This window comes from Diorhabda carinulata, chromosome 4, assembly GCF_026250575.1.
Source record: "Diorhabda carinulata isolate Delta chromosome 4, icDioCari1.1, whole genome shotgun sequence".
Classification (NCBI taxonomy): Eukaryota; Metazoa; Arthropoda; class Insecta; order Coleoptera; family Chrysomelidae; genus Diorhabda; species Diorhabda carinulata.
The window spans coordinates 4,488,398-4,501,030 of NC_079463.1; the positions used below are offsets into that span (position 1 = coordinate 4,488,398).

The 12,633-nt window shown below is 32.6% G+C and overlaps 1 protein-coding gene across 1 annotated transcript in view; it reads left to right on the forward strand.

The window, feature by feature from the left end:
- LOC130892268 (frizzled-4-like) overlaps nucleotides 1–12,633 on the forward strand; it is a 36,247-nt gene that overhangs the window by 19,136 nt on the left and 4,478 nt on the right. The window contains exon 3 of the mRNA XM_057797549.1: nucleotides 8,303–8,469. Coding sequence (XP_057653532.1) covers nucleotides 8,303–8,469 — 167 coding nt within the window. The remainder of the gene's footprint in view (nucleotides 1–8,302; nucleotides 8,470–12,633) is intronic.

Genomic DNA, 12,633 nt, shown 5'->3' on the forward strand with positions numbered 1-12,633 from the left:
CAGTTTGACACAGTAGAAAATATTTATAGACTAGATCACTGAGTTATCGTTCAGGCTCTACTATAATAAAATGGATCGAAACAATTTGAAAATTAGTGTAAAGCTTCATGAAATTTGAGATTTTTGCAAACACAATCTAATTAATATATTGACATAACTACTTGCCATCAGTGTATATGTTGTTACCATCAGCATGTGATTGTTAGTACTCCCTCAGCTGTGAGTTTTATACGTTTATGTGGAACCAGTCACAAAAATGAAAAAGAAAAATTAACCGTAAGTCCATTAGTAAAGTTAATGTGAGTCTGGTAATGCAAGATATGACTCTTTTCACTCGGACTAAATAATCAGGTCAACCTTCAATGAACCAGAGGTATTCTGTGGTTTCCCATCAAATCACAAAACGATTGCAGTAAATTTTTTACCAGATTGTAATATTGATAATTGTTTTCAGTGTTTTCTTGACTTTAAGAATGTTCAAAGTCGAACCAACCGCAAGGCATGAGTGTAGATCCGATTCGCATACTCTTCGCGGCTCGTTCCCTGAAAATTGTCGGTTTTTGTCCGGCGATAAAGGGCTCGCGGTCGCTCAGTTTGCTCAGTCGCTCAGTAGCAATTATTTCTTTAAGGTGCAACTATAAATTGCGCAAAGTAGTAAAGCACTTTCTGTAGTGTTTTCACTGTCCATACCTACTACAAATGAACTTTGATTACAAGACGTACATAGGCGTCAAGAGCGCGAACTATACTGTGAGCCCGGCGCGAACCTGCAAGTGTAGATTGTTGGCAATATTATTCGCGATTAGCGCTGCTATTTACGCCGTGATTCGCGTGCAAGTGAGGATCAGCTATAATATATGACGTTAAAAAATTTGCCTGGTCTATATACCTATTATTTATAGACTAGTAAAGTCATTCGTTCTACACTCTCTCATTTAATAATGGCAGCTTCGAATACGTTTACAGTATACACTATACAGTTTTTTTGTCTATATACTTTCACATAACCGTATTTCGTTGTTAAAATCTTTGTACTTAAATCACCAGGGATTTCTAAATAGATCTGAAGTAGCATTTGTCAGTTCGAGTGTACTAATTAGTTAAATTTCTGTCGAGGGTTGAATACAATGAGTTTAGCAATGGGGTTCGAAAAACTCGATGGGAATATAAAAGTAAACTATAAGAACTTATAATTAATAATATTTGTTGTACTAGTCTTCGGGTAATTCTCATCAAATCTTGAAATTACCTATCAATAAATGAGAATGAGAATAAATGAGTTTTGACTATTTAAATGTGAGGGAATGATGAGTGAGGTTAGAAAATGATTTATTCTTTATGAAATCGTATTAATTATTTTTTACATATATATGAAATTAACTTATAAATTATGAAATAAACCAAATTGAGTTTCAATAAGCAAAAATTTACGAAAACCGGATGGATCTAGTTTGATAATTACCTCATAATTCCCTCCCGTTTATTCAAAATAAGGAAATGACTGTGAGAGAATGACAAAACAAATCATAACTACGTCATCAAAATTGAAATACAATTTTTTTATTCGTCACTGTGATGGAATGAATGAGTAAAATGCAATATTTAAAAAATTTCAATGAAATCTTCTTCCAACAAACTTGATGTGTCTATGATATGAAGTCTACTACCAACTGTCAAAAATTAATCGGATTATTAGTTCTCAAAAATATATTTACTTATCAACTGTTGGTAATACTGTAAGGGAAAGATTATTTTTCATGGGACAAATATTGCGTTAACATTAGACAAATATTTGATGTGTCTATGATATGAAATCTACTACCAACTGTCAAAAACTAATCGGATTATTAGTTCTCAAAAATATACTTACTTATCAACTGTTGGTAATACTGTAAGGGAAAGATTATTTTTCATGGGACAAATATTGCGTTAACATTAGACAAATATTTGATGACTCATGATCTTAAATTCAGAAAAAGTTTGTTGTATTTACAATAGATAAGTCATAGTTCCAAACGTATTTTTGAAAAACTTTTTTGATAAAAACTTTCGACCATGTTCTAATCTGGATATTGGGACATAGTGAGGGAATGATTTTTATCCTTGATGATGTTCTTTCGAAGAAAAAACTTCCTAAGTCGGTTAGATTTATTTTAAAAGCTGCTATGGCAGGAATTTCAAGATTTCATGAGAATTGTCCCTTTATAAACACCATTCAATATTCTATATTACATAGGAGATAAAATAAATGCGTCATCCATATTTTCATGTTAATACAAAGTTGTATTCGCATCACGGTACTAATTGATAATTTACCCATGGTGAAATAAATCTAAGAAACACCCTCGATAATTAACAGACACACTAAAGTCTTTGGTATAATTCATTCGGAAACTAGTTTCAGTTGCACTGACATCAGGGAGTAGGTGTTTCTGAAATTCTCTTCGTATTGCTATCGTCAAGTTCATGCGTGTTAAAGTCGAGCAGAACAGCTTAAGAAATTAGCACACGAACGGAACGGGTGCAGAAATAAGAGATAGAAAATTTTTATATCAATAATAATTACTGTCTATGTGAATTACTTCATATTTAATTTAATTAATGAACTTTTAAAAGAAAATTATTTGCAGATTCCATTAAAATTATATAATTTTGTTTATTTATGTATTAATAACACTGGTCAACAAAATTTGAACTTATAAGGATAAAGCTCATAAAAAGCTCTATATTTTTTACGTTAACATATAGCACGGTCAAAAATATCTCGCCAGGAGCCAAATTGACTAACTTAACCAAATCTCCTTTAATTATATAAGTAAACGAACCCTTTGTAACCACGAAAGGAATAGTCAATTTGATTCCCGTCGAAATACTTTGTGTCATAACAGCCAAAAGGATAACCTTTTTTATAGAGCTTTTTATGAGCTTCATTTTTTATTTGAGACTTTTTTCTCTAAAATAAATATTTAGTAAAATTTTTATAACTTTGAGGTGGGTTGAAAAGCAAACAAAGCGATGCATCAATAAAAATTATTTTAGGGATTATCTTTAATATTATATCGCCTTCGATTTTTTGTAGTGAAACACAAATTTCTTGTTATAGATACTCCAATTCTGATTGAAATATAAGTACAGGCGCATTTCCTACACATTATTATAGTAGACTGATTTTTTTACGTAATGTGAACAAAATGGCCTCAGTAACCCTACAGAACCATCTAATGGAGACTAACTTGTACTTATCAGTTTTTCTTAGATAAGAAAAACACTATTTTCACATAGTTAACAATTTGACTACTTTGTTGTTATTTTTTAAAAACTTGTTGTTAGTCCAGTGATTGTTTTGACCAAAACGACCAAAAAATGCAAATGAACCGAGAAAACTGATTTTTAGATTTCAAATTGTCGGTCACCCTAGATTTCCTATCTGGTCTCTTTCGAGAATATTTTTAAAAAGCACGATTGATGAAGCATTCAGTAGTTTTCCCATTGTAGATTCCATATAATTGTATTTACTAAGGGTCGTATCATACTAGCGGATTGTGAGCGTCTTCAAAGCGGAGCGATCACACCGCGCTCGCGCAGCGAATTCGTTGCGAACGAGAAACGAGGTCGCTGCGAATAGCAGCGTGGACGCCATTTTGTACTGTCGCGTACAAACGTTAATGAGGGTAAAGTTAACGTTAACGTCGTTACTGATAAATCTGACAACTTCCTCTTTTAGCTTTTTAGATCTCAAACTGTTCAAAATGGTCTCCATGTTTCTCAATTTTTTTGTCCCAGTTGTGTGTGTAATGAAGCTGACTACTGTTTGATGTCAATTAAGACTAATTAATTTTCCCGTTTTAATTAGTTTCCTAAGCAAAATTAATAAAATGAATCTTTCAATAATCCAAAATTTTAATACCAGTAACATAAATTGAATCCATCACTTGATGGACTCGATGTTATTGATGACTTTCTATTTTGAAACAGGTAAATGGACTTCTCCTGATGGAATCCAGATAAAATATAAACCAATTAATATTCAATAAGATAAGTAAAACCAATTCCAACGCCGATCAAATTTCATGTTTATTTATAAGTAATATGTCGATATAAAAAACAGATAATTGAAATCTTTTAAAACTGACAGTGAAGTACAACTCGATATAATCGAAAAAACGTCTTTCATTCATAGAGAATCATCTTGTCTATGGTTTTACTTAGTCTGTTCTCTAAGATACTCTCGTGGGTTTTAGTACCTACTTTTTTAAAAAGTAGTAAAATTAAACCTATTTCCTAATCTGTATGAATTTTCTATTATCTTACTAAATTTTTAGAAAATTTTTTCGATCTCTTGCATTTTCATTTGGACCATATACTAATTGTTTCTACAGTTTCTACATTAAGTAATCCCAAAATCAAACGAAGAGCAAAATAATAAAAGGGAATGCGCCAACTCGTCATTTTAATACTTACCATAAGATTTTAACTTCTGTTACAATGTGATCGTTGTTGTCATGAAGATTAGACAACTCGTGATCGTGGTTGTCATGAAGATTAGAACTTATAGAAAATTATATTAAAACTGAACTTTATTTTTCTTTTGTTCTGTGGTATACCATTTTCGGACATACCCCTGGTATTCTGTTTTAAATTATCTTCGAACACAGCTTCGGTTAGAGCCCTATACGATCGAACGATGCAATAAAGAAAAAAAAAACTACTCCGTTGCTATAATAAGTTACGACGGGTATTATCTGGTTAGAATATGTCAGGTAACGATGTGGGCGTGACCGGACTGCACGGAATTTCTTGAAGGATTAAAATCAGTTAATATTTTGACATTGATTATATGTTTGGATTAGAGAAGACAAACAAGATTTATAATCTGTGTTTTATTGACTTTATCTATCAAATTAATTTTGAAAAATAAATTATTAAGAAATCGATTCTAATTTTGTTGATGACGGTGTTCAATAAGGAACGACTGAGCTAGTTTTTTGAAATTTGCTGCTCGACATTTTGACTTACAAATTGCAACTCAAAAATGTTCACGATTATATGAAGACAAATCATCACGTATGAGGAATTGGTTTGGGGTAATAGGACCGGTCTAAACATTACGAGAATTAGTCTTTTGTAGTTTCAAGTAAAACGGGGGCTAAAAGAAAATATCCTAAATTTTCCACCTCTCCTTGTAACAATATCAGATGAATTTAAACGTGGTCAATCAGACACCGATGATGGCGAACGTTCTGGTCGTCCAATTGAGGTGGTTACTCCAGAAAACATCAAAAAAGTCTACAAATCGATTATACCTAATTGTAAATTGAAATTTCGTGAAATAGCTGAGGCCGTAGATATCAGAACACAGTGTGTTTACGATTATGCATGAACATTTGACCATGAAAAAGCTTTTTCAAAGTGGGTGCCGCGTTTACTTACAGTCGATCGAAAACAATAACGTGTTGATGATTCAGAGCAATGTTTGGACATGTTTACACGTAATAAATTTAATTTTTTGCGTCGATATGTGACAATGGATGAAACATGGATCCATCACTTCACTCTTGAATCAAAACGATCGTCATCTGAGTGGACTGCAGCCGGTGAATCAAATCCGAAGTGTCCAAAGGCACAACAGTCAGCTGGGAAGGTTATGGCTTCAGTATTTTGGGATGCGCATGGAATATTGTTCATCGACTATTACCAAAAGGGAGATACATCAATAGCGAATACTACATAGAGTTGTTGTATCGTTTGAACAAAAGTTTCACTGATTCACAAGTCGATGGCAACGGTAATTGATCGAATTACACTTGGAAGTGCTTTCTCATCCACCGTATAGTCCAAATCAGGCCCCCAGTGACTACTGGCTATTCGCTGATCTGATAAAAATGCTCGCTAGTAAGAAATTCAGCTCAGATGAAGAAGCAATTTCTGAAACCGAAGCTTATTTTGAGACAAAAGACAAATCTCTTTACAATCACGGTATCGAGAAGTTAGAGAAGCGTCGGAATGTTTGTATTGGTCTTGAAGGAGATTACATTGAATAAAATCGATTTGTCGCAAAACAATTTTCATTTGATGAGAATATTAATGATGAGATAAAACCTGTGACATATAATTTTTGGAAATTATAATTTTATAAACTTATGTTGCTGAAACTATCAAACAACTTTGATTTAGAATACTTTTTTAAACAATAAACCAATAAAATTGAAAACTACAATAGACCATTGTCTCTTTTATATATATTATATTGTGAATTACTCGTGCAATTTTTCCCAGTCGGTAAAAGAACACAACAGGTTCGAATATAGGAACAATAGAGCATCTTATTAACTCGACAAGATCGTTTATTTCTCCATCGTTTCGTTATTTTCCTTTGCCAAGTATAAATATCTTGGTCCGACAACTAACATGCCATAAATCTTCAGATAATTTGAATATCCACTTGTTTCTAATATTCGGAGAATTCGATTTAAATAATGCCTGCTGCTTAAACTTCAATCTTTAATTAGGTGGGATGCATTCGACTTGTTTGGAAAGAGATTTTGTTCAGAATATAATTTATTTATTTAAGCTTGCTATAATTTGCGATAGATATGAATCATATCTGAAATGCTGCCCTAAAATCTCATTTCTTGGAATTCCGCAATGAAGAAGATTGAATCAGGTATTCTGTCAGTTGCCAATCGGAACGTTTACGCTCAGATCGGATGTTGCATATAGCATTCAAAAACTGTGACCTCAATCCATATCTTTATTGTATATTATGTCCCGATTATAGCAAATTATGAATGAATTTATGAAGAGTGGTTTGATTAGAATCAATCAATTAAATCCATTAAGTATCGATCATTCTTTTGTCTAATGTATCTCATCTGAAGTACCCCAACCCGGCGCTTTTGATACTGAATAAACGGATGGGAAACAACTAGATCCATGTAGAAGATAAGAAAATTGACAAACGTTGATACATCAAATGATATTTCGGTTATCTGCTTTTAAGTAAACATTTCAAATTTACAATGATAACAGATAATATAATAAATTGAGTATATCAATATAGACATAAATTATGTAAAAAATAAATTATTTTTATTGAAATGAAATGAAAAATAAGGAACCGATTACAAAGGTCCGGATAAACCAACGAATTTTAAATTCAAATATTTAAAAGTGGTATATAAAAAATAAACTTGTAGAGATACATTTCATAAACAAAAAACATATGACACACAGAAATTTGACATGTCTAAGTAAATTATACAAGCTTAACCACGGTTTTACTAGTAAATTCAAATATTCGCCAACGACGTTTTTTGAATGGATTCGTCGATTTCCGTAATCGCGGCAGCCCCAAATTTGATCTTGAGATATCGTTCTCAAGGTCAACATCAAAACCACGAAATTTATTATATTTTGTGAATGTTGACGTGAAATTCCAAGCACTACTAAATGTAAAGTGACCAAATGACCAAGAAAAGGTACTTAAATTTACAAAAATTGGAACAGTAAGTTTTGGAATAGAACAAATCGGTGAAGAAACTACTTCGTCACTGGATTTATATTTTTGAATTTACCCAACATCAAAACCACAAATTTTATTATATTTTTTGCATAGGACGTAAAATGCGAAGCACGTCTCCCTGTATATAGATAGCATGTTTCCGGAATCAGCAAAACTGAGTGAAAAGTGACCAAATCACCAAGAGAAGGAACTGTTGCAAAAATGAAACAGTAAGCTCTGAAATACAAGAAATGGTTGGAGCAACTTCTTTACTTGATAGGTGAAAGCGTATTTTTAAGTTTACTTTACTTCAAAACCACCAATTTTCTGCGTAAGAAACATAGCTACGAAAAAGAAAGCATTGAAATTATAATAAATTATCAGAGAAGATTTTTTTGCTTGATGACTGTAATAGTATATTACTTGACTTTAAATTTTTATTGTAAACACTAATATAACCTCAAAAAATCATATTGTCTACTTCTTCAGTCTTCTTAAATTTGGCCTTTTGCTTTTCGGCACCCAGCCAGATTCATATTGTATTCCCTCTATCGTTCGAGACCATACAAGAAAAAGAAGCATTTCGATACATGTATGTTTTGTTATGTTTAGTACACATGTGAAATAAGCTAGTTTATTAGGTAAAAATGAATGTACGATGTACGACAAACAATTTTATTCTGTTTTTTGCATAATTCCAAGCGGGAAAAACGTTTCTTGATTCATATGCATATTCTACTTTTAACATAAATCTAAAGTAAAATATGTGTTGGAATCTCTAGTTTATTATATTTTTTTCAGGTGGGTATGCCTCTGCGGTTGGTGGGTAGCCCGAGTTGGACTTTCCTGGTCTCCTGATAAAATGAGAAGCTTAAATTCCGTTCTCCATGTTTGTGCATGGACTTTACCGGCTGCCCAAACGGTTTCAGCTTTAGTTAGAAGAGACGTGGACTCTGACGATTTAACAGGTAAGCTAAATACCGAATCCCAAAATATTTCTCGTCGCATAGAACTAAATCTTGAGATTAAAGCGGATCCGGTTAGATAATAAGATTTAATTGACATAAATTCTCGAATAAATTGCATGTGAAGTTGTCATTATTAACGTATTTGTCTACTTTTTCACTTATTTTCATTTGTTTTTGACGCCCTAATCGACAATTTAACCAATTTACACACTCCAAATTTACTACATCATCATAGATAGATGAGACAAATGCATGGCTGGAGAAGTATTATGGTGACCATGAATAAAACGTGGATTGGACTAGCCAAAATTACAGCTTATGTGTTATTTATCAGACGACCTTAAACGCCAAAGATAATGCACAAGTTGAGAAAAATGGCGATCAAATTGGATCACTTTCTTCATATCTGTCCTCCAACGACTATTGGTTGTTTTGAAACCTGAAAACTCCTCTAAACCAAAAATTGAATCGAATGATGAAATCAACAATGAAACAGAAGCTTATTTTTATAAATGTTTTTTTACTAAACATCCTTGTGAGTTTCTTATTTCAGCTCGATTCAAAACTTTACGTTAAAGCATTGTTATCGTCTTTTTGGTCGGCAGTGTATAAAAATTGTTAATTTGTTAAAACCTACGGCATATTTATAATAATTTACTGCTCTATAGAATCGCACTAGTCATCTGAACAAACACAATAAAAACCAATTATGACGGAACTCGATTCTTCAAACCGGTTCATATAACAAGCATGAAAAACTTAAGATGGTTTGACGGACCTGTCTCGTTTGGAAGATAAAGTCATTAAACAGGTGAATATCGCGTGGAATTTTAAATGCGCCATTTTGACGCGTGTTTGAAAATACTCTAAATGGTTTTTCTAATAATTTAACTGAGTTGATAATAGTTTTATTTGGCGTGTCTCGCAATTTTAATACCGACGCTTTTTTGATTACTCGATCGTGTTTTTTATTTATACTAATCAGTTCTGATTAAATCTTCGTTTTTGTTTGAAAAATGTACGTATGAAAACACGATAAAGCATCTTAAGAAAAATATGTGAATTGATACGGGATGTGGTGACATAACATTTTATTTGATTCTGTAGGCACGTTCCAAAGTTTTGTTTTACATAGTTTTGAAGATCGAATCATGTAGGTGACTTCGATAAACGTTCTTTTTTAATTCTGAAGGTCTTCTGAACTGCTCACTTAAACCAAGAGATCAAAAAACCCCATAGAAACAACCACAAAAGGAAAAATCGAGAAAAAAATCGTCCCTGAATAAAATGAGGCGTTCTGAGAAGTGTTGGAATACTGTTCTTATGAATATTATTATGTCAAAACCATCTATTCATTCTTTATATTTCAATATATTTATTGGCTCTTATTCTCTAGTCCACGTCTCTTCTTTTTTCCATAAGACTCAAAATTTTGTTTACTTATTGGAATCCTTAACCGTTTCTCTCTATTCGTGATTTTAGTTTTAATTATTTCGAATCTTTCTCCTGTAAAACAATCACTAGTTAAAAGTTTTACTCCAAGTTTTTTTTGCTACTTGAACTGTATTTATTAACAAAAATATAACACTTTTTTTAAAGTCTGGCAACATTGTAAATATGTGATCTCGTAGTCCTTCAGTGACGCGAACCAAATTTTTATAATATAAGCCTACATTACAAATTCACGTTTCCATGTCTCTTACTTATTATTTCCTTCCATAATAAATTCTTCGTTCTTAAAATCGATCTGTAGATATACATTTTTCAAATCCTGAGATCTTAGCGGTATATTATTAATTTTTTTATGAAACCGGTTTCATCCTATATTTTATATTCACTTCCACTTATGTAGATGAGAATCTACTTTACAGGTACTAATTATATGTATACCCCTTGTTTGTTTGTACAACTAAAAAAAAACTATTCTTTCGAATACATAATAACCGTTTACGATATAAAAAAAATCCAGTATTTGTATTACGGTTGTTAAGTCGAAAAAAGATAATAGGCTCATAATTGAGGACAGTCTTTTTTGGTAGTAATCGATAATCGATTTCCAATCTTAAGGAACGTCATTATATATGTTTGTGTGTACCGCAGACTGATTGATAAATAGAGAAAGCTTCGATTTGGTTTCAACAAAAAATAAATATGTAGCACGGGTTCATATTTCAGCCTCTATTCTTATAAATTACTTCATATGTCATCTGTGAAGTCTATGTGTCATTTGTCACGAGCTCTGTGTCATATGTCACTGTTCTGCGTCTTGTGTTATGTATAATTTGTGAAGTTTCCCTATGTCATTCACGTTTTCTTTCTATCGCCTTTTGATACTATAAAGAAATTGGACTAAAAAAGACAGAAAAAAGGTTTTTAAGGTTAGGATTAAGTTGCGTTCGATAAGGTTAAGCACGGAGTGAAATTAACGTATACCACAGAACTGGTTCTGTTGGATCGCATGAGGCAATCTAAGAAAACAGCTAATCTACGTCAAACTGGTTGCGTGGGGTAAAGAAATGAGTTTTTCGTATGTACTCGTGGTAACTTTTCTTGTTTTTTTCGCTAGGGAGAGCTATTTTTAATTGCTTTTTTACTTCATGGAGTTAAAAAGACTCCATAGATACTTTTTAGATTTGTATTTTACTCAGTTTTCAAGTCGACTTTCAAGCAATTTAAAAAATTTAGGACATTTGTGACTGTTTTGTGCCTAAATTTTTTGAACATTAATTTTAACTGTTGCTTTCATGTTTATCAAACATGAGTGAACACTTTCTAAGGTTGCAAAATGATAACCCAGTGGTAGTTAAAAGGTACAAGGACAAACTTGAAGCTTTAGGTGGTATGATGAAAAGAGCTTTCGTCAGAATCCTGCTAAGTTTCCAATATATTTTATTCTAAAATCGACCAAATTAGGTTGCAAGCCACACAAAGACTTTAGACAAAGCATTCGTTTATTCCACGGCGGGTATTTTCTATAAAATCTGGGGAAATGCGTGTCTAACGCATCAACTCACTTGAAATATTGATGATAAAATGTTAAATTTTACCCAACAATATCATTTGGGGGTTGAGATTAATTTAGAATTCGATTCAACTAATTTCCACTAGAACTCGTGATATAAGCGTATATTCTAAATACCTAGTCCGGTCCTTAACTCGACCGTCAATAAGGATAATTATCAATTATCCGATAATGAAAATTATTTTGCTTTGCATGCTAAATAATTGTGATATATGCAAGAACTGCTTGTTACGATATAATCGCTTCGGATACGGTCATCTGCTCGAAATAAGTCGTCGTTTATTAAAATTAATTAAGTTCGTATACTATAAAGAGAAAATATTGTGATAATTCTGTTAAACATTTAAATGTAGTAATTAGAGTCTCAATTCATTCTAAATACTACTTTTCATATTCAGTTTCACACGTTAAGTCCGACAACAAGGTATTCGATTACATTCGGCCCTTTTAAACGTCAAAGTTGTGTGATGTTGATCTTTGGTACCATCTTTGTTTTTATACAAGGATTGTCTATAAAATATAAGGTTCCCGAGAAGCTAAGGACGCTACGTAGCTTGGCTCTTTTTATCCCAGTCTACAACCTTCATGGAAATCGTGAAAGATGGAGCTACACCATTTGATTCTCATGCCAGGTACGAATTACGCTGTGGTTAGTTTTTTATGTGCAAAAAACCTTCCTCTAGTGGAAAAAGCAATGCTGAAAGATCGAAGGGTGACGGTTCGGGACGTCAGCGAGATGATATCTGATGTCAGCAAGTCCTGTATCCACAACATTTTGTGAGTCGGTTAGAATATGCCAAGGTTTGTGCAAGATGGATCCCGAAAATGCTGAAGTATGAAAACAACACAGAAAAAAATTTCCAACTTGTCCGAGATTTGCCTGTGCTAATATTAATCTAATTAGACATTTTCTTTGTAGAATAATGTATCGTTAATAGCTAAAAAAACTCATTCTTTTGCTTGTAATTGAAGCGTGATACGTTGAAACGCTTCGAGGGTTGTTTGCCAACTTTTCTGTCAATTTACGATCGCAAACAAGCGATATTCAAACCAATATGCAAAACAGCTGCCTATACGTGCATCAGATTGCATTCAATATGCTTTGTCTTAACCGCGTGACATTATTCACGACTAGTGACTTG